Source organism: Capsicum annuum, chromosome 10 (genome assembly GCF_002878395.1).
Source record: "Capsicum annuum cultivar UCD-10X-F1 chromosome 10, UCD10Xv1.1, whole genome shotgun sequence".
Taxonomy (NCBI): Eukaryota; Viridiplantae; Streptophyta; class Magnoliopsida; order Solanales; family Solanaceae; genus Capsicum; species Capsicum annuum.
In genome coordinates this window covers 113233209-113258294 of record NC_061120.1, presented here as the reverse complement: position 1 = coordinate 113258294, position 25086 = coordinate 113233209, and the positions used below count along the sequence as shown (strand labels likewise).

Sequence of the window (25086 nt, the reverse complement as noted above, 5' to 3'; positions counted from 1 at the left end):
TGCTTTAGATAAAGCCAATGAAGAAGCATAATAGCTCCGAAACTTCTTGGAAGATATTCCTTATTGGCCCAAACCATTGGCACCAATATGTATACACTATGATAGTCAAGCAACAATAGGTAGGTCAGGGAGCTTGATGTACAACGATAAATCTCGTCACATAACATGGAGACATAATACTGTTAGAGAACTTCTCTCAAATTACACTGTTGACTATGTAAAGTCAAAGGATAATGGTTGATCCACTTACAAAAGGCCTATTTAGAGAGAGAGTTAAGAGAATATCTAAGAAAATGGATTTACGACTTTGACAAGTCAGCATGGCGGTAACTCTACCTAGCAGACTGGAGATCCCAAGAGATAGGTTCAAGGAGATCAAACAAAGTTATGTCTGACAGGTTCAACATTGTCAATAGACCCAATCCATTCTCATGATGTAGACAATGTTTAGTAAACAAGGATAAGACTTATGGTGTGAAGCCCTTTAATGATCAAATAGTTTAATTTATAGGATTGAACATTTAAAAATCACCTATGTGAGGGCGAAGTGGAATCCGTTTCAAGGCGAATGTTAGTAAAGGCCTATTCTCTAAGCTCTCATGAAACCGGGATGTGTTCATGGCTAAAATAAACAAAATCGTAAGAACCATAAACGGTAAAAGGTTGGTTGTGTGACATGTGTTTTCTAGGCGAACATTAAAGCTCGACGGTTCAAAGATATCAAATCTACCGATTGATCGAGTGCATCCGATAGATGTTCACTATGAAAAGTTCAAATGGAAACCCACTTATCCAGATGCAATCAGTCTTTACTTGCTGATCACATACTTGTCCATAAAGTTTTATAAAGAATATTCATTCCCCATTCATGTGGGGGATTGTTGGGTTCAATTGGTGTGAATGAAAAATAAAGGGACACAACCCTTCGAGAAAAAGACACACTATTTTGGAAAAAGGATGACTATTCAGATGGTTGTGACAGTTCAGAAAAAGACATAATGATTCGAATTGACAGACATGACTGTTTCAAAAGATACACCTTTCCGAATGAACCATTACCTCCTTTCCGAAGGGGCACTTCATGGATATATAAACCTATAATTTTCCACAGGTTTAGGATGAAAAAATTCTACAGTGAAAATTACTTTTCTACTTCTAAAAACTCTTTGTGATCATCTCCCATTGAGTGAGTTCGAAGAAAATCAGAAGGTTTGAGGTACCGCAACATTCTGATAGTGAAGCCATTTAATCCTGGGAGAAAAATTCTGCAACCTCGGGCACTGGGGAATTATTTTTTTAAGGACACTCCGTTAATTCGGAAGACTTTGCTTATCAAATAACACACTTCTTTGATAGTTCATATTGAACTTGTGTTGAAGGTGTTGGAAAACTTCATAAGTGTTCTTGATTTAATCTTGAACTTGTGTTGAGTTATTTTGACATAATACAGATTGTGTACCCGAAACAACATAACATCTTGCTACAGTTTGAATGAACTGAAGAAAGCTTAACATCTTTCATAGATTATTTTGACGAAAATAAGTTTAGTTTCTCAAAAAGGTCAAAATTTCTTTCAACATAGAGATGGAGTGCAAAAATAACAATGGAATTGGTTCTTAGGAGCAAGATTACCAACATAGAAATTGTTTGCTAGGGGAAGAATTCACATAAAGAATATGTGAAGACTGATGATCCTAACATAGTGTACATGAAAAAGTATGAAGTTGTTATGGGTTTGCCTTCATCGAAAAGAAAATATTTGTTGAACTATTTTATCTCTAAATCTACATTCAAGATAATATGATATTTTGATGATTGACAAATATTGTACAAGTAACAATTCACACCAAAAAAAATAATGACCAAAGAATTATAAGAACCAACATTCTTAATGAATCTCTAAAAAAGAACTAATGAAGTAGGCAACGTTGTAGGGAAACAGATCAAAAAACCTATTCTACAATTGACATTGAAGATTATTTCAAACTATTAAATTGATTATGAATAAAGTTATTGAAATTTCAATAGCGGATGAAAGAAATGCATTCATATAGAAACTTTGAGAAAATTAGATTATATTGAAAAATTAGGAAAAGGCGTGCAGACTGAATCAATCCCCTAGAGCTAGTTTGATAGATTCTCCAATGTGATGATCTTATTATGTTACCAACAAAGCAATGTCGATTGCACCCTCTTCATAGGACATCCAAAAGATAAATTACCCATATCATCCTTTAGATTGATGACATAATAATAATAACAGATGACAAAGAGGAAATGATCCAATTGGAAAAAATTGTTAGCATAAGATTCAAGAGAAAAGATCTATGTAAGTTGAAGCATTTCTTGATAATTGAGGTTCTTAGATAAAAAGGTGGAATCTTTATTTCTCTAAAAGTTATATTCTAGATCTCTTAAAATAAACTTGGATGAAAGATTATAAGCCAATATACTTACTTATTGAAAGAAATCAAACATTATAAATAAGGGTTAAAGGATCATATCAAAGAGATTTTTGATATTAGTAGGAAGACTCGTTTATCTCTCTCACACTATACTAGATAAATCTATTTTGTATGTTTGGTGAGTTTTTTCATGTATGATCCTTAAGATTCTCATATTCCATCTATCTTTCATATATTTTGTGGCATCTGAAATTTACTCTAAAGAAATGTTTGACTTTTTCTAAATATGATCACCTCTAGATAGAAGCTTTTACAAACGCAACACGGATTGGGATGAATCTTTTAATGATAAAAAAATTGAATCCAATTAGTGTACACTCATAGGAAGGTATCTAGTTACTCGGAGAAGTAAGAAGCAAAATGTGATTTCAAGATCAAGTGTTGAAGGAAAATATAGAGCTATGTCGTTGGGTGTTTTGCAGCTTCTTTAGCTACAAAAATTAATGGAAGAACTGAGATTGTTTGAAAAGGAAAAACTTTTCTTATGCAAAGCTTAAATTAGCTGAGATCAGAATCCTGTTCAACATAACTAGACAAAATATGCTAAAATTAATTGACACTTCATCAAAGAGAAAGTTACTAGTGACACTTTGAGTTCCCTTCATATACGTCAAAAAAGCACCAACCTCATGTACTTCAAGGTCTCGACATAAATAATTTCGTATATTTTGATTCCATGTTGAGCATGTACGACATCTTTACTCCAACATGAGGTGAGTGTCATTTGTGTTGATTAATTATCATAAATTTAGGAGAGTTTATATTTTTTTTTCTAGAAGAATTATAGGAATGGAATATTTTATTTATTTAAAGTAATTATATTTTCTTAATTAGTTAGGGTTCACTGATATAAATACCCTTTCGTTGTTTATAAAATATACTAAAATAGAAAAAATCCTCTTGCCTTAAATTCAACAGAATAATCCCTGATGGGTAAAGAAATAGAAGAGGAAAGGAGGAAGAGAGGCAAAGTCAATTTTAAGAATTAATCGAAGAGGCAAATACCTGCTTAAATTGCACATCTTCTGATTCCTCTGTACTCAATTCTGTGGTATAGACAATATTAGTAATACGAGGTGTTGTTTCCTTATTAAAAAATTGAATAGCATCAGGAAGAAAGGAAGTTGTAATGCTAACATTAATTGATCACTCAAGAAAATATAGTATAAAACTTTTTCTCCATTTTCTAAACTACATATTTAAATGTTTGATATTTGTCCATTTTAAAGTTTAAAAACTTGAATTCAATTAACTTAATCAAACTTGTTATTAACTATAATTATAAAATAAATTATAGAAATACAGTTCTAACTTTGGTCAGAAAATTCCAAACTCCCTTAAAGTTTTGAAACATTTTACTTATAAGTGTTTCTTATTTTTTATATTCAAATATAATATTATTTAATGAGATGGAACTACATATGCGTTCAATACTAGCTAGATGTATTAACTCTCTTCCTCTCTTTCACATATGTAAATTGCAAGAACGAAGATTGTGGTAGATAATATTATTTTTATGGTTAAAAGGGAAAAATGTATATAACGACTTTACCTACACAATAATCTTATGCATTGAGATGAATCTTATATACTGAAATTTTGAATGTAAGAAATATAATTATGATATTAATGGATTCTTAAATTTCTGGAGAGAAAGTTTGTAATTAGACTTAATAAACTTCGTGAATTAGAAGCACTCAAATAAATGGCTTTTTGAGTAATATCTAGGAAATAGGTTAAGCCAGCTCATATTACATTTAAAGCAATGACCAGTGATGAAATTTTAAGAGCTCGTTCATGCCTTCTAGTTGAGCTATGCACTTATTGTTACAATGATTAATTAAGAATTTTCAGTGTTATATGTAAACAAAATGAAGGATGTCATGTAAATTTACTAAAAAGGAAGTCATATCTCTTCAACTGAAATAAGAAATAGAAAGGATTCAATTTTACAAATTAAATTAATTAAAGGGTTTCACTGTGAGCTAGCTATATGACTTGACAAATGACACTGAGTCATTGACTTAATAAACTCACCACATGATTCTGAAAAATTTTGGCCTTCAATTGGTAGTCTGATCATGTCATCTGCAGCCATAAAATATTTATTTTCAGGTCATTATATTGATGTATAGTTAAGAATTCAATGGGGAGACTGAAAAAAAAAAAGATTTCAGTAGCTCTAAATCTTAACTCTACGATAAAATGTACGTATAACATAATATACCTCTCAAACATGTTAACCCAATCCAAAAAGCAGCATCATATATATTGACAAAAAATTCTTGTAATTATGAAGTCCATATATCTTTGGAATTGTACGAACTCCAGCATAGATGTTAAGATAAACAAGATATAGGTTTCAACATATATTTGGTGAATTTAATCAATTTCAAGAATATAAATTAACATGGGATAAATGTTTACAAGACAAATTCAGTTAAATATGAATATCAATTTTGTTACCTGTAGCTCTCAATATAGTTGGCCGCCTTTTTTGGGCAATTGCTAGGGCTACTGCTCCATCTACCTTTAAAAGGGGAAAAGAAAACTAAATCAATATAGATTTTGTACAATCCTACCACACTTATTACAACTTTGTACCTCTTCCACACCATTTTTATAATAACTGAACATGATTATCTGTCATCAAACACTATTCATTCCGGAAAGAAGACCAAATAAAGTGCATCAGGGGAGGATAGAAAAGTGTTGGTGGAGGATGCCTACATTAAGAGGCGTTGGCAATCCTATTTCTATAGACTTTTGAACGATGAGGGGGATAAAGATTTCATTTTGGGGATTTGAAGCACTCAGAGAGATGTCGTGATTACAATTAATGTCAGCGTATCAAGGTTGAGGAGGTCAAAGGTGCTATTCGTAGAATATTGAGGGATCGGGCAATTGAGCCAGATGAGATTCAGGTGGATTTTTGAAAGAGCACTGGTAGGGCAGGTATGAAAAGGCTGACAACATTGTTTAACATCATTTTTAGGATAGCAAAGATGATCGAAGCTTGAATATGGAGTATGATGATTTCATTATATTAGAACAAGGAGGATATTCAAAGTTGCAACAACTATAAAGGTATCAAATTATTGAGCGATACTATGAAGGTCTGGGAAAGGATGGTAGAGTTGAGGTTGAGGAGGATCATGACTACTTTGAAGAATCAGTTTAGTTTTATGTTATGCCGCTAGACTACTAAGGTCATTCACCACGTGCGGAGGTTAGTAGGGCATTTTAGGGAAAGGAAAATGGACTTACATATGGTTTTCATCGATTTCGAGAAGGCATATGATAAGTCCCTAGGGAGATTCTACAAATGTGCTTAGAGGCTAGATTGTACCCGTGGCATGCACTAGGTCAATTTAGGACAGGTACGATTGACCAAAGACTCATGTAAGGATAGTAAAAGGAGATTCGGAGAACTTTTCTATTTTGACATGGTTACATCAGGTATCGTCTCTTATCTTATTTTTATTTGTCTTAGTGATGAATGTTTCAACACGACATATTCAAGGGGAGGTGTCTTAGTGTATGTTATTTATTGATAATGTTGTACAATTTTATAAGACTTGAGAAGGATTTAATGATAAGTTGGAGGTTTGGCGAAAGACCTTAAAGTCTAAAGGGTTTAGGTTGAGCAGAACTAAGAAGAAGTATTTAGAATGTAAGTTCGGTGATTCGACGTATGAGGTTGATGTGGTAGTGGAGCTGGATTCTCAGGACATTTGAAAGAGGGATAGTTTAGAGTATCTTAGGACTATGATTCAGGGAAATAGGGAGATTGACAAGTATGTCACACACTATATTGGTGTATCGTGGTTAAAGTGGAGGCTCGCTTCAGGAGTCTTGTGTGATAAGAAGGTACCTTCTAAGCTTAAAGGTAAGATCTAAAAAGTGGCATTCCGATCGGCTATATTTTATAGAGTAGAGTGTTGGCTAGTTAAGAACTCTCATGTCTAAAAGTTACAGGTAGCGGAGATGAGGATGTTAAGATAGATGTATGGACTTACCAAAAGAGATAGAAATATAAATAAGATTATTCGAGAGAATATGGTACTGTCTTTGGTGAAAGAAAGGATGAAAGAAGTAAGGTTGTAATGGTTTGGGCATATGATGAGAAGGTGCACGACTTCTCTAATACGGAGGTGTGAGAGACTAGTTATGGATGGTTTTATGCAAGGTAATGGTAGGCTGAAGAAATATTGATGGGAGGTGATTAGGCAAGACATGGAGCGGTTACATCTTACGGAGGACATGACCCTTAATAGAAAGGTGTAGAGGAAGAAAATTAGGGTAGAGGGTCAGGGGGTAAGAGTGTATCCGTAATTATATGGAAGAGTACTTTGTTTGTATCTGCGTTTGTAGTTTCTTATAGTTTTTTGTTTGTAGTATTCTGATGATATTTGTGATCTCAAATAGATAGTTTAAAGTATAACTTTATCGGTGTCTTATTTCTTTTATTATCTAATGGTTTATTATCCCATTTTGTTATTTATTTTTATATTTTTTTTGTTATACTATTATCTATCATGAGCTAAAGATTTATCAAAAACAATCTTTCTACTTTATTTAAGTTAGTGGTATGGACTGTGTATACTTTATCCTCCTCAGACCCTACTTTATAGGAATACACGATGTAATGTAGTTGTTGTTGTAACACTCTAATCGGTCTTTGGTAATGAGCTATAAAGCTTTAGCATCTTACAGACAAACAGGTGCATATTTATAGCAGATGATGGGGGTTCTCGGGAATCCCCTCCTGCTACGGTAGATTCGATAATTCTAGAGAAAATTACTTTAAGAGCTATATATAACGCCTACGGCCTATGTGAATCCAATTAAATGTAAGGCTAGCTCTTTGAAAACAAATTTAATTCTAAAACATGTAGCGTTTCTACATATTTTTTCCTCTTTTTTTCTAATAAAACTAACAAAATCAACTAAAAAGGAAATTTTTTCAAAAAATATTAATTTATTATATATTTTATTTATTTTACTACGAACCTACAAGTTTAAAATTCTGGATCCGCCTCTACATACAAGGTTTTATCACAAGAATAAAAAGCTTACTATAATACATTGTAAGACAAGTTCGCAATTAATACTGCTTAATTTGGTATTTATCTATTATGGATGGTCCTATAAAACTAATCGACCAATGGAACTTCGCTAAATATTTTTCCCCTAAATAAATAAAAGAAAAAAGGAAAAAAAATGAAAACAAAAATAAAATGTCATATTATTATGCATCCTGAAAACTATTGATTCAGTCACTTGTGATAGTTAATTACTCTAATATAAAAAACAATACTGTATTAGTTTTTTGGTTTTCTAGAAAAGAAAAAAAGGATTATACTGAAACACCCTGGGTTTGGGACCCTTAGAAAATTTCTTGGATTTCTGGATTTTGGTCAAGGTTCGACTAGGGGTACAGGTCGTATACTAGGGTACGATTGGTAAGGTTAATTATACACTAACCAGTGATGGTTGGTCGGTTGTATTGATTTCTAGAATGGATACGACTTGGGTTGGTATGAGTCGTATGGTCAAATACAGGTCGTATGGTTAGGTTTTTCCTCACTTAATCTGAGACTTAGTAAAGTAACTTGGATCTGAGTAGAAGTGGCTCACTATGGGTTGTGAGATAGGGTACGAGTTGTATTGTCCCACTCATATGTTGGACATTCTCAACTCCTCTTGGTTCCATTATAGGCATGGGTTGAGGGTACTAGTCATATCCTCAGATACGATTTGGCTTGCGTGCTCGTATGTTGACCAGTGTGAGGGCCTAAGGAAGGTCTAGGATACGAGTGGTGGATACACTCGTATTGAAGGGTAAGACTAGTTAAGTTGGATCTAAAGGAAGGTTAGGGTTTTACTAAGGTGATCAAATTAGGGCTTGTGTTGGTGATTTCTCTCTATCATCTTCTCAATTTAAGGCTAGATACTTCTCCCTCATTGTTAGTTCCAACTAAAGACATATTTTATACAATATTTTCATAGTATAATTATTGTATGATTTTGAGATTTTCAAAATATGTTGGGGTTTTGGTATTAAATGCTTGATTGTGGTTTTTTCATGTTTTAATTATGTTTTTGCATGCTTTAATGGTGGTTTGGATAATTGGTTGTATGAGAATGGTTAATTGGTACTTGGATTTGGTTTTGGAAACACTATGTCCCCAACATTTTTTATGAAATGCCTATGATAATGCTTTTACTATATTATTGGACTTTTAATAGAACTATTGCATAGTATGGTTTGGTAATGGAACCCTAAATGGTATAAATAGTTTAAATAGTTTGGAATGATTAAATGAAATGGTTTGGTGGTCATGGTTATGATTAATCAAACTCTTTGTGGGGTACAATGGGATCCCCCAATTAAACATGGTAATGAGCAACTTACAGGGTACACGAGATTCCTACAAGAAATCATAATAATGAAACACTTGTGGGGTACATGGGACTCCCCCAAGTTAACTTGGAAAATGGATACACAGGAATCCCTTAACCTCTTAAGGTTTGGCTAAGGACAATACTTGCAAGTTATAGTAGGTATGACGAAACCACTATTAATAGCCTTGGTTAATAATAAATGGAATAATGGATTGGTTGGTTGGAAATAATTTTAATTGGGAAATAATGGCGAGGTGTGATAGCTAACCATGAAGGTGCGAGTCCAATAGACAGACAATGAAAACTCATATTTGCAAATATGAGAGGTTGATCATAGTAGCCATTTATGATACTATGAGGTACATGGGAATACTCTAAGTACACTGTACATATGTATCATGGAGAGCGAAAGGTAATTAGGAATCTCCTACTCTTATAGTATCTCCAGTTCGTGCGGTTACACGCATCCAGGCCCGTTCAGGGGGTTACACTAAACCCATATAGCCCGTGGGTGGTTCTAGGATGGTTAAGCTACACATGCCTAGGCTAATGGTTTTAAAGACATGCTAAACTCTATTTCATTTTTCGGCATGGTTATATTTATATATATATATATATATGTATGTATGGTTTGTATGCATGTGGTTGGTTTACTTGGTTTTACTGGGTGGCATTATTTTATCCTTATCCTGAGTACTTTCTAGAGTTCACCCCCTAACCTTTCCTCGGGCGGCTGTATCCCCACGTGATACAAGGACCAGCTATTCTACTCCTCCTGCATAGTGCTCGAATTCAAGATCAACTAGTGGATTGAAGTGGTGAGATTTCATATTCTAGAAGGCTCTATTTCATATTCATGGATGTTTTTACGCAACTTAGTTTATTTATGGACATTGGTTTTGGCCATGGTTGGGGGCATATCCCAATCGGATATTGGTTTTTTTTTTGTTAGAAACTTTTGTGGAACTACTATGGGTTGGTATGGGAAGGATCAGTATTGGTGACAGCCTTAGTATTGGCATTGGCATTGGGGCTGATATAGTTGGACTAAATTTCTCATTGTTCCATCCTCTTTTATTTTAGAAGTATATAATTATATTGGAACTTATATAGTTATGATTTTGGATTATGTTTTGGTTTGGTTATGGTTGTCGGTCGGTATCGGACGGTTGGACTCGTTTGGGTGGTCACGGTCATAGATCTATCCCAGAGTTTTGGATTTCACAATAACGGTATCTTGCTATACGTTCGGAATTCATCCAACTCAAGATATGCGTAGGTTGGTTAGGTTGGGTAATGGGGGTGGTCTCCAGTCCTGGTTGGCCTTGGAATGTCCATTACGACAAGGCCCTAGTTCGGATCGTGTCGTATACTTATCAGAAAGGAAAAAATAGACATTCTTAGAATAAACTGTAGTTGTTGAAAATAAACTACCAAAATTTAATAGATATTAGGCATTTTGTATTTCTAACTAGAACCACAAAGGTTTAGAAAATATAATGTTTCAATTAATAGGAGTCGATGTTATTACAAATATATTTTGTATGCCAGAATTTAAGTTCAATCTTCTATCAGTATTTAAACTAACGAGAGAATTGAATTGATGTGCTTTATTTTTTCCTGATTTTTTCCTCCATCGAGTTCTCTTCACTAGGAAGTAAAGAGGTTTTATGAAGATAAAGAAGGGTTGTATATGCTAAGGAAAAAATAACAACATCAACCACTGGGAACAAAGTCTTTGATGGTTGATAAAGAATGTATTAGTGCTAATATATGGTATAAAAGATAGGGCATATACGCATGAGTGTAATTAGGAAAATAAGCATACTTAAAATCAAAAAGAGTTTTGATTTACCTCAATGTGATGTATGTCCTTTAGACAAACAAATTAGACTTCTTTTTCTACCAGTAATAACAAAAGTACTAGATGTTTTGACTTGATTCATTTGGATGTATGGGTACCACATAAGACTGCTACATATAATAACATGAACTTTTTTCTTACTCTTGTTCATGATCTTTTTAGATGGACATGAATCTATTTAATGCATCTTAAAATTATGTTTCAACTATTCTAAAATAGTTTATTTTAATGTTAAAGATTTATTTGGATTAACGGTAAAAGCTTTTAGATCAGAAGATGGAGAAGAATTTTTCCACTCTTCATATGATGAGTAGTTAAAAACTCATGAAATACTGCATCAAAGCTCTTATTCACATACTCCTCAGTAGAATGGTATGGTAGAAAGAAAATATAGGCATATTTTAGAGACAGCTAGAGTAATCAGATTTAAAGGTATTTACCAATAAGATTCTAGGGAGAATGTATTCTAGTAGTAGTACATATCATTAATATAGTTCCCATGATTGTTCGACATAATGTGTCTACTTTTGAAGTACTATTTGGAAAGCAACCAGGTATATCATATATAAGAGTGATATGGTGTTTATGTCATGTCAGAACTCTTCCAAAGCCTGACAAGTTTGGTCCTAAATCTACTAAATTGGTCTTGATAAGTTATGTGACCACACAAAAGGGATACAAGTTGTATGATCTTGAGAATCATACATTATGTATTACTAGAGATAGGGTTGTCAATGAAAATATTTTCCTATTTCAGACTAATCATACGGGTGTTTTGCTGCATAATGGAGGAATAAGTCCAACGTATGTGGTTTCAACCTTGGATAATGAACCTGATGCCTTGTCTGTGCAGGAAAATCCAATTTCTAGGTCTTTTTTACATGAAAATAATAGTGATTTGTCAAATAATACACAAGTTCTTGCAACACTTTATTTTGAAGTAGTTGTACCAGAGGTTACAGGTGCAAGAGAGATTTTACAGCCAGTCCAAAGAAGATCAACTAGAGCAAGTAAAGCCCTACTTTGGAAAAGGGATTTTGTTATCTCCAAGGAGGACAAACAGTCTAGTTTCTTGTATTCTAATATAAACAGTGTTGATTATAATTGTCTCTCAAATAACTATCGATGTTACATTGCCAATTCATCCACAAAAGTTGAATGTAATACATATTATCAGGTTATGCATGGTGACAAATAGGTGCAAGCCATGCAAGAAGATATCAATGCTCTAGAAGAACACAACATAAGGGAACTTGTTGAATTGCCACCTGAAAAGAGAGATATAGGTTGTAAATGGTTGTAAGAGATAAAATATAAAGTTGATAGACAAGTTAAGAGGCTTACGGCTAGGTTGGTAGCAAAGGACTACAACCAGAAGAAGGGATTAGACTACCGAAAAAAATTTCTCTCCTATGTAGCAATGGCGACGGTTAGAACTATATTGACAATTGTTGTTATAAAAAAATGAAACGTTCATCAGAGGAATGTTTTTAATGCCTTTTTGCAAGGAGAATAAATAGAAGAAGTCAATAGGCAATTACCTTAGGGTTTTCAATCTGATAGTGTAGGAATAACTAAAATGAGTAGATTTCTCAAGTAACTTTATAGACTTAATCAAACCTCTAGACAATGAATGTTAAGTTATCTACTACTCTTGTTGCAATAGGCTTTGAGAAAAGGCATCTAGACTAATCTCTTTTGATCAAGAAGACTGATAGTGAAATATGGTGATCCTCATATACGTGAATGATCTTCTTGCAACAGAAAGTAATATAAAGTTGACAGAAGAAGCTAAACAGGTTCTAAGTAACTTTAAGATTAAAGGTTTGGGAGATCTTAGATTTTCCTTAGGTCTTAAATTTACCAATAGTTTAGAGGGTATTTTAATGTACCAAAGAAAAATATACTTTGGAACTAGTCTCAGATATGAGATTAGGAGATTCCAAGACAATTAATACACTAGTGGAGCATAATAAGAAATTGACTAGAGCAGAATTTGATAATTTGGTTGGTGATACATCTGACTCTTCTTTGCCAGATGCAACTAAACGTAATACTCTAGATTTTGGACACTGAAATTTCTCGGTTTTTTCCAACACTACCATGACTATGACTTAGGTGATGAGTCATTATCACTCATCATGAGTGCAAGGTAAGACTCGTGGTCTCACCAGTGAGGTTGCCCAAACGTACTGCCCTGACTATGAGTCGACATCATGAGTCGTGACGTCAGACAACGAGTTGTGGTGAGTGACTCATGGTCATAATATGAAGGATGGAAATTTTTACATTCAAGTCATGAGTTCAGGCAACGACTCATGGTCAGACCTTACAAGTCGTCACTTGACCAGTGACAACTTGGCCCAAATTTTCCTGCACATTTTAATTAGAGGTTCTTTGGTATTTTCCTACCTATACACTATTCCCCATGACTTAAAAACATCTAAAGGACCCTTTTAACATCATTTATCAAAATCAAACACTACTCTTTCCTCTCTAAATCCCAAGTCAAGATAAAACTAGGATTTTGAAGGAATTCATTCTTCAAGCTTCAAACTTTGGATGTCTTCTAAATGTATGTGTTTTTCAATCGTGTCTCTTATCCTAAACTTGATTTTATGTAAAGGCATATGTTTAATCATTATTCATGTGAATTAAATTATTAGGTTTGAAATTTGGATTGAGGGTTTTTAGTTGTTTACTATTGGAATTGTATTCACATGCTTTGAATATATCATTCATATTTGACAAATGGTTTTTAGGAAGGAATGGGTGCCCTCTTATTGGAACTTGGAATGGGGAACATAGTTTTCCCCAATTTGTTAGATTTTGGATTAATAATAGTAATAACCTCAATCTACCTTTCATGACTTCGATTTTAAATATAGTATTTGCATAATTTGACTCACTTTTGAAATGGTTGCATTGTATTAATGGACAAGCAGACAAATACGAATTTGAAAGGCCTTGGTGGCCATGGTTAGGATTTAAAAATGGAACTTGGGTGTCAAATTGGTTAATTAGACTTGAATGGCATAATTGGATTAGCTTGCAGGCATAACTAGTATGATTATATCACGTGGTAAATGTCTTAATAAATGACTCCTTGGTTAACGGTTGGAATTATGTGTAAATGTTTTAACTTAGGCTTAATGGGGGGTTGTGTAGCTCGCCGTGAGGGTGGAGGTCCCTGGGGGACCAATACTGGAAACCACATTTACCAGTGTGGGGGTCTTTATGGCTGTGTGCATAGTTCACACAATATATATTTTTGGGTTCGCTGGATCCTTGGTGCCTCTGTCGTCCTACAAATTTCCTCAGATCATGTGACTAACATGCGCTAGGGACCTTTTCACAGAGGAAGCTGAACCCATATGGCCCATAGTCATCCTTAGGATAGATAGAGCTACACATTCTAGTTTAATAATTTTAAAATCTTATATTTATGGCCCTTCACCCTATTTTATATATATATATATATGAATATAAATATATACATGAGGTTTGACTGGTATTCAATATAGCATTATTTTATCATTTTCCCTAAGTTATATGTCAGTGCTTATCAACAGACCATCCCTAGATGCTACACATTTCATGATGTAGGGTCCAAGGGTTCTTTTGTTACTCCTACGCAATATTTGGTGGCATGGACAACGATTTAGTTGATGTGAAGTGGTGAGCCTCCATCATCCAGAAAGCTTTAGCATTTTATTAGGTTTCTTTACATATTTTGGGAATTGATGAGTTCTATTGTCATGGTCGGGGGCATGTCCCGACCTAATCTGGTATTCTAGTTTTAGAGGCTTTATGAACAAGTGTGGGGGTTATTGTTCATTGTGTTTGTTTTGTATTATATCTTTTGGTTTTATACATATATTTTTATTTTGATTGGTTTTGCTTCTGCTTTGATCTTTACTGTTCTCAGGTGGTTAGGCCAAAGGGGGTGGTCTCTGACCCACGTTGGGCTTGAGATACCCATCACGACTAGGCCCTAATTCAGTTCATAAGAAACTTGGTATCAGAGCACGATTCATGATCGTTGGATGTCTAGAAAGCCATGTCGAGTAAAGTCCCTTTTATGATTGTGTAGTACACAACATATATAAAGGAGAGGCTACAAGGTGTGTTGTAACACCTCGGATATTAGTCCTTGAAAATATCTGACCTTTGAGCTCACTTCTTGGACAAGGACTCTCTTAACAAGTATAACGTGATATTATGGGTTATATGACACAAATAGTAGATTGACCATAGAGGGTTGTCTTTCTTTCTCCTTGATCACGACTAAACTCAATGAGTCATAATAACTCTACATAAGTCGTAGGGTGACCAGTGTGTTACCCAAACGTTTCTATTTTGACTACAACTAGAACCCTATGAGTCATAGGGTTACTTGACGAGTCGTAATATATGACTCATAGGGTCACTAGTGGAGGGCCCTTGAGCTACTGCCCGGACTATGAGTCATGAAAATGACTAGTAGCCAGACGCCATGAGTCATAAGGTGACCCATGATGACTGGCGTCTTCTTTTGCACTATTAAGTGGGGGCATTCTTGTCATTTTCCTCTTTTTACACTTAAGACCCATGACCATAAAACACCTTTGGGGAATTATTTTATCTTTTATTAAATCAAAACACTCTTTCTACTCTCTTAAATCCCTAAGATAATAACAAGTTAGGGTTTTCCAAGTTTGAGCATCTAGGGGATAATTCCAGGTTTCTTCACCATAATTGTGACACTTTCAGGCATGTTACTCTTTCCCAAGTCCTAATTTATCAAAATTGTGTGTTTATAATTATGTCCATGAGATTAAATTGAAGATTTTAGATGTGGATTGAGGGTTATTGAACACTATTGAATTGATTGCTTTTCCCATGGCTTTCATAAATCATGTATGGTTTGAATTGATGATTTTTAACATTTGGGGTGCATAGGCATGGTGAAGGAACTAGGGGGTCATGGTTTCCCCTAATTTTGTGAGTGTAGATAACTAAATTGGTATAACCCCAACCCAATTTTGTGAAATTGCCTTTGAATATGAGTATAGATGCACATTGAACTACTTTTAGAACCATTGCATGATATCAAGAGGTTATTGAAACATAACAGTTTTAATTTAATGAACAAAAAAGGTCGTGGAATTCCCTAACATTGATTTAATGAACAAAGGGGGATATTTCCCTAAGTTAAGGGAATTATAATGGCACAATGATATAACCTTACAAGTGTAGTTGGTATGATGATACCAATAGTGTATACCTTAAAGTTTATTATGGTATAACTTATGGGAATATGTGAAAAATATTTTAACTGGGCTTAAATAGGGTTGTGTAGCTAGGTTGTGTCGGTGGAGGTCCTGAGGGACCAATACCAGAAACCACATTTTCCAGCGAGGGGTGTAAATAGCCTAAGGTTCGAGTTCGCTTGCTTATGACCGAGTGGTTTGAGTCCTCCTTGTTAACTGACCGGGTGAATATTTCACCCTTAATATATGACCAGGTGATTCAAGTCTCTCATGGTGCATATGTACATATGGTGCTTATCCCACTAGCCATCCCTGGATACCACATCATTTCATGATGTAGGGTTCATTCTTTTATTACTCTTGCATAATGTTTAGTGGTGCGAAAAATGATTTAGTTGATCTGAAATGGTGTGCCTCCATCTTCTAGAAATCTATACCATTTTATAAGGCTTCTTTTCATATTTTGGGAATTGATGAGTTCTATTATCATGGTCGGGGGCATGTCCCGACCTAATTTGGTATTCTAGTTTTAGATGTTTTATGGACAAATGTGGGGGTTATTGGTCATTATGTTTGTTTAGTATTATCTCCTTTGGTTTTATACATATATTTTTATTTGGATTTGTTTTGCTTCTGCTTTGATCTTTACTGTTCTCAGTTGATAGGCTAAGGGGGTGGTCTCGGTGGGCTTGAGATACCATCATAACTAAGCCCTGATTTGGGTTGTGACAAACTTGGTAACATAGCACGATTTAGGATCATTGGATGTCTACAAATCCATGTCGAGTAGAGTCTCTTTTATGGGTGTGGAGCATACCACACATATAAGGGGGAGGCTACAAGGCTTTTTATAAACTCCAGATTTTGGTCTTTAAAAATATCTAATTTTTTAGCTCACTTCTTGGACGATGACTTTTTTAACAAGTGTACCATGACATTGCGAGTTGGATGACACAAATCATAGCCTGACCAGAGGAGGTTGACTTTGTTTCTACCTTGATCATGACTAGACTCAAAGAGTCATAATAACTCAGCACAAGTCATAAGGTACGAATCGTAGGGTGATTAGTGTATCACCCCAACATTTTATCTTGACTACGACTAGGACCCTACGAGTCATAGGATTACTTGATGATTCATAGTGTGTGACTTGTAGGGTCACTAGTGAAGGGCCCTTGAGCTACTGCCCAGACTATGAGTTATGAAAATTGCTCGTATCCAGACGTCATGAATCGTAAGGTGGCCCATGATGACTGGTGCTTTCTTATGCACTACTAAGTGGGGGCATTCTTGTCATTTCCCTCTTTCCACACTTAAGACACACTACCATAAAACACCTTTGGGGCATTATTTTATCCTTTATTAAATCAAAACACTCTTTCTACTCTCTCAAATCCCTAAGACAAGAGCAAGTTAGGGTTTCCTAAGGTTGAGCATCTAGGGGTCAATTCACGGTTTTCTTCATAATTGTGAAACTTTCAGGCATGTTACTCTTTCCTAAGTCTTAATTTATCAAAAACATTTGTTTATAATTGTGACTATGAGATTAAATTGACTATTTTAGATGTGGGTTAAAGGTTATTGAACATTATTAAATTGATTGCTTTTTCCATGGCTTTCATAAATCATGTATGGTTTGATTTAATGGTTTTGAACACGTGGGGTGCATGGGCAAGGTGAATGAACTAGGGGTCATGGTTTTCCCTAATTTTGTGAGTGTGGATAACTAAATTGGTATAACCCCAACCTAATTTTGTGAAATTGCCTTTGAATATGAGTATAGATTCACATTGAACTATTTTTGAAACCATTACATAATATAAAGAGGTAATTAAAACATAATGGTTTTAATTTAATGAACAAACGGGGTCGTGGCATTCCCCTACATTGATTTAATGAACAAAGGGGATTATTTACCCAAGTTAAGGGAATTGTAATGGCATGATGATATTACCTTAAAAATGTAATTGGTTTGACAATACCAACAATGTATACCTTAAAGTTTATTATGGTTTAATATAGGAATGTATGAAAAATATTTTAACTGGGATTAAATAGGGTTGTGTAGCTAGGTTATGACGGTGGAGGTCCTGAGGGACCAATACAGGAAACCGCTTCTGCCAGTGTGGGGATCTAAATGGCCTAGGGTTCGAGTATCTTTACTTGTGACCGGGTGGTTCTAGTCCCCCTTGTTAACTAATTGGGTGTTTATTTCACCCTTGATATATGATTAGGTGGTTCAAGTCTCCCATGGTGCATATGTACATATGATTATTGTTAGGTTTGTACAGCTACTCGTACTAGGGCCCTTTCAACAAGGAAAGTTGAGGCCATATAGCCCGTGGGTGCTTTATTTTATGACGGTTGAGATACACAGTCTAGGCCAATGTTTTAACATTCATGCTAAGCCTTGTTCCCAATTTGGGCATGTTATATTTATATTATGTATATGCATATGATTGTGTGCATTGGATTTGGATGATTTTAAACTATTGACCATGGCATTATTTTATCTCTTTCCTAAGTTACCTACTAGCGCTCAACCCACTAACTGCCCCTGGGCATTGTATCCCCATCCAATGTAGGAACTGAAGATACTTCTGCTTTTGTTGTATAGTGATAGGATTTCAGGATTACTAGTAGTCAGCTTGAAGCGGTGAGCCTCTATTCTTTGGAAGAGCTTTATTTCATGGTTTTATTTTCTTTGGTCATAGACATTCTTTGAACTTGTTGTGGCTATCATCGGGGGCATGTCCTGACTTCTATTGATTTGTGATTTGGTTTATTTTAGAGACTTTGTGGATTATGATGGATTGGGTATTGGTTGTTCATGTATCTTAGACTTCTTCAGCTTATCTTTAACTATCTTGTTATAAGTTTGGAATTCAACCACTATTAGTGTATTGTGTTCTGGTTGATTAGAAAAAGGGGGTGGTTTCCAATCCACGGTGAACATAAGATATCCATCATGGCCTGGCCCTAGTTTGGGTTGTGACAAGTTGTTATCAGAGCCTAGGCTTATTGTCAATTAGGTATCCACAAAGCCATGTCAAGTAGAGTCTCTATTATGGTTGTGTAGCGTGCCACACTTATAAGGGAGAGGCTACGAGGTATTTATGAATATTTTCCTTTCTTGTGTTATACTTTCAGGATGTGGAGTATAGGCTATTGAAATCTCCATTAATTTTTATTTGTTCACATTTTAGATCATACCTCCTAGAAGATCGAATGCTCGTGGAAACTCCTCTGTCCCACCTTAGGACAATATGGATGAAACTTATCCTGCTATAGGGCATAAACCCCATCTACAATCACTACTTCTAATTTCCCCTTGAAAGTTCTATCAATTCCCTCTAGTCCTCCTTGAGCCCCTCAGGATGATAGTACTCTTTCCCTGATACCTCAAGGTAATGTGTCAAATATTGAGTTTCTCTATTTAATTCATTTTATTACTCAATTAATGGCCTCTCAATCGTGTCAGTCTGAGCGAGTTGCTCTTATCACTTTCTTTAGGCCATAAGAGTTGGCCAATTCATAAGGTTAAGTCCATTGACTTTCACTAGTTTCAAGGTTAAGAAAGATCCGCAAGGGTTCATAAATGAGATGGAAAATATTTTTTGTGTGATGCATGCTTCTGATTATAAGGGTGTGGAGTTTACCGCATATTATCTGAAGGATGTAGCGTATCAATGGTATGAAAAGTAGTAGTCGAGGAGTGAAAATGTTGAGCCAACTGTGTGGGATGACTTATCTAGTATCTTTCATGATCGTTTCTTTCTTCAGGAGTTGAGGGAGGCAAAATATAAGGAGTTTGTAAATTTGAAACAATATAAAATTACTGTGAAATAGTATGCCTTAATGTTTCATCAGTTATCTCGCTGCCTTAAAGATTTATCAGTTATCTCGGTATGCTTCAAAGTTGGTGTCTTCTATGAGGGCTAAGATGAGGAAGTTTCTTTTATACTTATCTCTGGACTTGGTGTTGGAGTGCACGATTGTCTTGCTGAATAATGAAATAAATATCTCTAGGCTTATGGTGTATATGTAATAGGTTAAGGAGGAAAAGAAGAAGCAAGCTGAGATAGAGAAAAGGCAACGTATGAAATTTAGGTATTCTGAGCAGGGTGGAGGTTAGCAAAATAGTGGTAGAGATGGCAAGCAGTGGTCCAAGAAGAAGTAGAAAACTTCTGGTTCTTATTCTATGGATAGTGCTCCATATCCTAAACTATCAGGAGATCGTTGCTTCTAGATAAACAGTAGATTTAGGGCACAAGGAGCCTAGTCTTAGTCCAGCAGAGCTTATTCAGCCCTACTTTATCCCCCTTGTTATTTTTGTAGGCAAATTCATCATGGAGTATGTGATGAGGGAAGAAATTAATGTTTTAAGTGTGGCCAGCTTTGTCACATGCAGCAAGATTATCCTTCAAAGACCGCTTCTGGAGCTAATAAGGTTTTGGCTGCTACTTTTTCAGCTCCTGCACCAAAGGGTTCTACTTCCAGTATCGGTACTAGTCGAAATTATTTTTATGATCATGCTGCCCATCAGGAATCTGAGGCATCTCCTGATGTTTTCACTGGTACATTACAACTCTACTCTCATGACATATATTACTTACTTGTTCCAGGGTCTACTATTTCTTATGTGACCCTCTATATGGCTATTCATTTTGGTTTTGGTCCTGAATATATTTTTATCCTTTTTTTGTGTCTACTCCGATGGGTAACTCCATCGTGGCTAGAAGGGTCTATAGGGGTTGTATGGTATCTATATGTGGTAGGTAGACATTGACAGATTTGATAGAGTTGGATATATTAGACTTTGATGTTATTCTGGGGATGGATTATCTCTATTCGTGTTATGCGACTCTTAATTATAGCACCCAAAGGGTCGATTTCCAATTCTTGAATAAACTAGTGATTGAGTGGGGAGGTAGTTCTTTAGCACCTAAGGGAAGGTTTATTTCTTATCTTAGAACCCAAAAATTTATTTCCAAGGGGTGCCTCTATCATCTAATTTGGGTTAAGGATTTTGATTTTGAGGTTCCCTCTTTGCAACTATTCCTATAGTCAATGAGTTTCCTAAAGTATTTCCTGACGATCTCTCTGATTTTCTCCCGATACGGAAATAAGTTTAAGGATTGGTCTTATTTTGGATGCCTATCCTATATCTATCCCTCCTTGCAAAATGGCTCCTGCTGAGTGAAAAGAACTTAAGGAGCAGTTGAATAATCTTCTTGATATGGGTTTTATTTGCCCTAGTATTTCTCCATAGGGTGCTCCCGTGCTTTGCGAGTGTAAGAAGGATGGTTTCTTTTGAATGTGTATATTTTATCGACAGTTGAATAAGGTGACTGTGAAGAATAAGTATCCTCTTCCTAGGATTGATGACCTGTTCGACTAGCTTCAGGGTGCTAAGTACTTTTCTAAGATTATTCTTCAATCGGGTTATCATCAGATGAAAATTAGGGAGGTGGATATCCCTAAGACTATTTTTCATACCCGATATGTCCATTATGAGTTTTTGTTCATATTGTTAGGTTTGACTAATGCCCCGATGGCATTTATGGATCTTATGAATTACGTATTTCATCAGTTTCTAGACTTGTTCATTATTGTATTTATTGATGATACCTTGGTATATTCTAAAAGCGAGGAGGACCATACCAACCACCTACATGTATTGTTATAGACTCTTAAAAATTAGTCGTTGTATGCCAAGTTTTTGAAGTGTGAGTTCTGGTTCAATGATGTGACCTTTCTTGGTCATGTTGTTTCAGTGAGGGAATCATAGTAGATCCACAGAAAGTTATGGCGGTTAAGAAGTGGCCTAGACCCACGACTCCAATCAATATTCGGGGCTTCTTAGGTTTAGCTAGGTAATATAGGTGGTTTGTGGAGAGTTTCTGGTTGATTGTTGCTCTATTGACTAAGTTAACTCAGAAGAAGGTAAAGTATCTATGGTCCAATTATTGCGAGGGTGGCTTTGAGAAGTTGAAAGACAAGTTGACTTCTGCTCTAATTTTGACCCTACCCGAGGATACTAACGGGTTTGTCTTACTGTGAAGAGTTCCGTGTAGGACTAGGTTGTGTTTTGATGCAGCATGGTAAGGTTGTGGCATATGCATCTTGGTAGCTTAAGGTGCACGAGAAGAATTGTCTGACTTATGACCTGGAATTACCGAACGTAGTTTTTCCTTTGAAGATTTGGCATATATTCTAATCACAAGAGCTTGTATTACATGTTCACCCACATAGAGTTGAATCTCAAGAAAAGGATATGGATTGAGTCGCTTAAGAATTACGACATAAGTCTTCATTATCACCCAGGTAAAGCTAATATGGTTGTTGATGCTCTTAGCAAGTAATCTATGGTGAGCTTATCTTATATGGATGAGGATAAGTGAGGATTGGTAAAGGATATTCACCATTTGGATAATCTTGGAGTTTGTCATTTGGACTCTGAAGATGGAGGTGTGATTGTTCAAGAGGTGGTGAAGTCTTCTCTTAGTACTGAGGTGAAAGAGAAGCAGATTTTAGATCCTAATATTATTGTTGATACTCTTAGCATATTGTTTATGGTGAGCCTATCTCGTGTCGAGGGGGATAAAAGAGGATAAGTATAGGATATTCAAAGGTTGGCTAACTTAAGAGTTCATATTTTAGACTCTTGGATATGGGAGTGATTGTACAGGAAGTGGTTAAATTATCTCTTGGTGCAGAGATGAAGGATAAGTAGCTTTGAATCCCATACTCATGCATATTAAGAATGATGTGTGTCAGCAAAAGATTATGGCTTTTGAGATTGAGGGAGATGGTATCTTGAGGTATCAAGATCGGTTGTGCATTTGTAATATTTATGGGTTGCACGAAAGGATTTTGACTGAGGCTCATGAGTCTAGATTTATAGTTCATCTGGGTTCAATAACGATAATTCATTACTAGAAGGAAATCTATATGTGGAACAATATAAAGAGAGATGTGGCAAATTTTGTTGCTAAGTGTATGATTTGTCTGCAAGTTATGGTAGAGCTCTTGAGGCCTGCTGGTATGTCTCAAGAGATAGAGTTGCCTATGTGGAAGTGGTAGATGATCAATATTGGTTTTACTATGGGTCTGTCGTGGTCTCGAAAGCAATACGGCTTGATTTGGGTTATTGTGGATAAGATGACTAAGTCTGCTTACTTCTTACCTTTGAGGACTAACTACTCTGTGAGGATTATGCTAAATTATTTATTTAGGAGATCATCAAGTTGCATAGAGAGCCTATGTACATCATTTTAGACCGAGGTATGTAGTTCTCTTCTAATTTTTGGCATGTGTTTTAGAAATGTTTGGTACTCAGGTGAACCTTAGCACCGCCGTCCACACTCAAATAGATAGACAAGCGGAATGGACTATTTAGACTTGCAAGATATGCTAACGGCTGGTGTTATTTATTTTGGAGGTAGTTGGGTTGATAACTTACCTCTTATTGAGTTTGCGTACAATAATAGTTATAATTTGAGTATTCAGATGGCTCTTTTTGAGGATCTATTTAGTAGGAGGTATAGGCCTCCTATTAGGTGGTTTAAGGTAGGTGAGACTAGTTTGTTTAGTCCTAACATGGTTTACCAAGCAATGGAAAAGAAAAAGATGATTAGATAAAGGTATAAGACTGCCCAAAGTCGCCAAAAGTCTTATATGGATGTGAGGCGAAGGGAGTTGGAGTCTGATGTTAGTGATTGGGTATTCTTGAAAGTCTATCCTGTGAGAGAAGTCATGAGTTTTGGGAAGAAAAGGAAACTCAGTCCCTGTTATGTTGGTCCGTACCATGTTTTGAAAAAAGTTGGTAATATTGCTTATGAGTTGGATTTGCCTGCGAGCTTGGGCTATTATTCATCCTGTTTTCCATTTGTCTATGCTGAAGAAGTGTGTGGGTGATCCTTCTTTGATTATCCCAGATGATGGTATTTTTGATTCCTTGTCTTATGAGAAAGTCTCGATTAAGATATTGGATAGGAAAGTTCATAGGTTGTGGACCAAGGATGTACCTTTGGTAAAGGTGCTTTGGGGGAATCAAAAGGTGAAAGTAGTTACATGGAAAGCTGAAGATGATATGAGGGCCAAGTATCCGTTCTTGTTCCCAACTTTAGATGCCAATGTTTGAGGTATGAATTTTATTTCCCTCTTGTTTCATTTTTAATTATCCTTGGATTCTGGTTGCATTCGGTCGGGTACTATGCTAAGGTGCCCCTAACTTTTTATTTGGAGATGTATGATCCTAGGGGAGAGGGGGTAATGTATTACCCCAGATTTTAGACTCAGAAATTTCTGGCTTTTCGCTAACATTGTTGCGACTATGACTTAGGTGATGAATCGTTATCACTCATCATGAGTCATAGGGTGAGACTCATGGTCTCATCAATGAGGTTGCCCAGGCGTACTACCCTAACCACGAATTGACATCATGAGTTAAAACATCATACAACGAGTCATGGTGAGTAACTCGTGGTCATAACAGTGAAGGATAGGAATTTTGACGTTTAGGTCATGAGTCCTGGCAACAACTCGTGGTCAGACCTCACGAGTCATCACCTGGCCCATAACGACTAGGCCTAATTTTTCCTTAATTATTCCTACATATTTTAATTAGGGGTTCTTTGGTCTTTTCCTACCTATACATGGTTCCCCAAAACTTAAAGAACATCTAAGGGACCCTTTTAACATTAGTTATCAAAATGAAACATTGCTTTCTCCTCTCTAAATCCCAAGTCAAGAAAAAACTAGGGTTTGCAAGGAATTTAAGCTTCAAACTTCAAACTCCAGATTTCTTCTAAATTCTTGTGTGTTTCAAGCATGTCTCATCCCTAACTTGATTTTAGGTAAAGACAAAACATATTTAATCATTGTTCGTGTGAATTAAATTTTTGGGTTTGAAATTTGGGTTGTGGGCTTTTGCCTTTTTACTATTGGAATTGTTTCCCATGCTTTTAATATATCATTGATGTTTGATAAATGGTTTTGAGGATGGAATGGGTGCACTTTTATGGAAATTTGGAATGGGGAACATTGGTTTCCCTAAATTGTTGAATTTGGCTTAATAATGGTAATGACCTCA

The 25086-nt window shown here is 35.5% G+C and overlaps 1 protein-coding gene across 1 annotated transcript in view; it reads right to left on the bottom strand.

Moving 5' to 3' along the window:
* LOC107845728 (coiled-coil domain-containing protein SCD2-like) overlaps positions 1 to 25086 on the bottom strand; it is a 166026-nt gene that overhangs the window by 91489 nt on the left and 49451 nt on the right. The window contains exons 14-16 of the mRNA XM_016690199.2: positions 4932 to 4995; positions 4503 to 4553; positions 3471 to 3511 (exon numbers count right to left, since the gene is read on the bottom strand). Of these exons, the coding sequence (XP_016545685.2) occupies positions 3471 to 3511; positions 4503 to 4553; positions 4932 to 4995 (156 nt within the window). The remainder of the gene's footprint in view (positions 1 to 3470; positions 3512 to 4502; positions 4554 to 4931; positions 4996 to 25086) is intronic.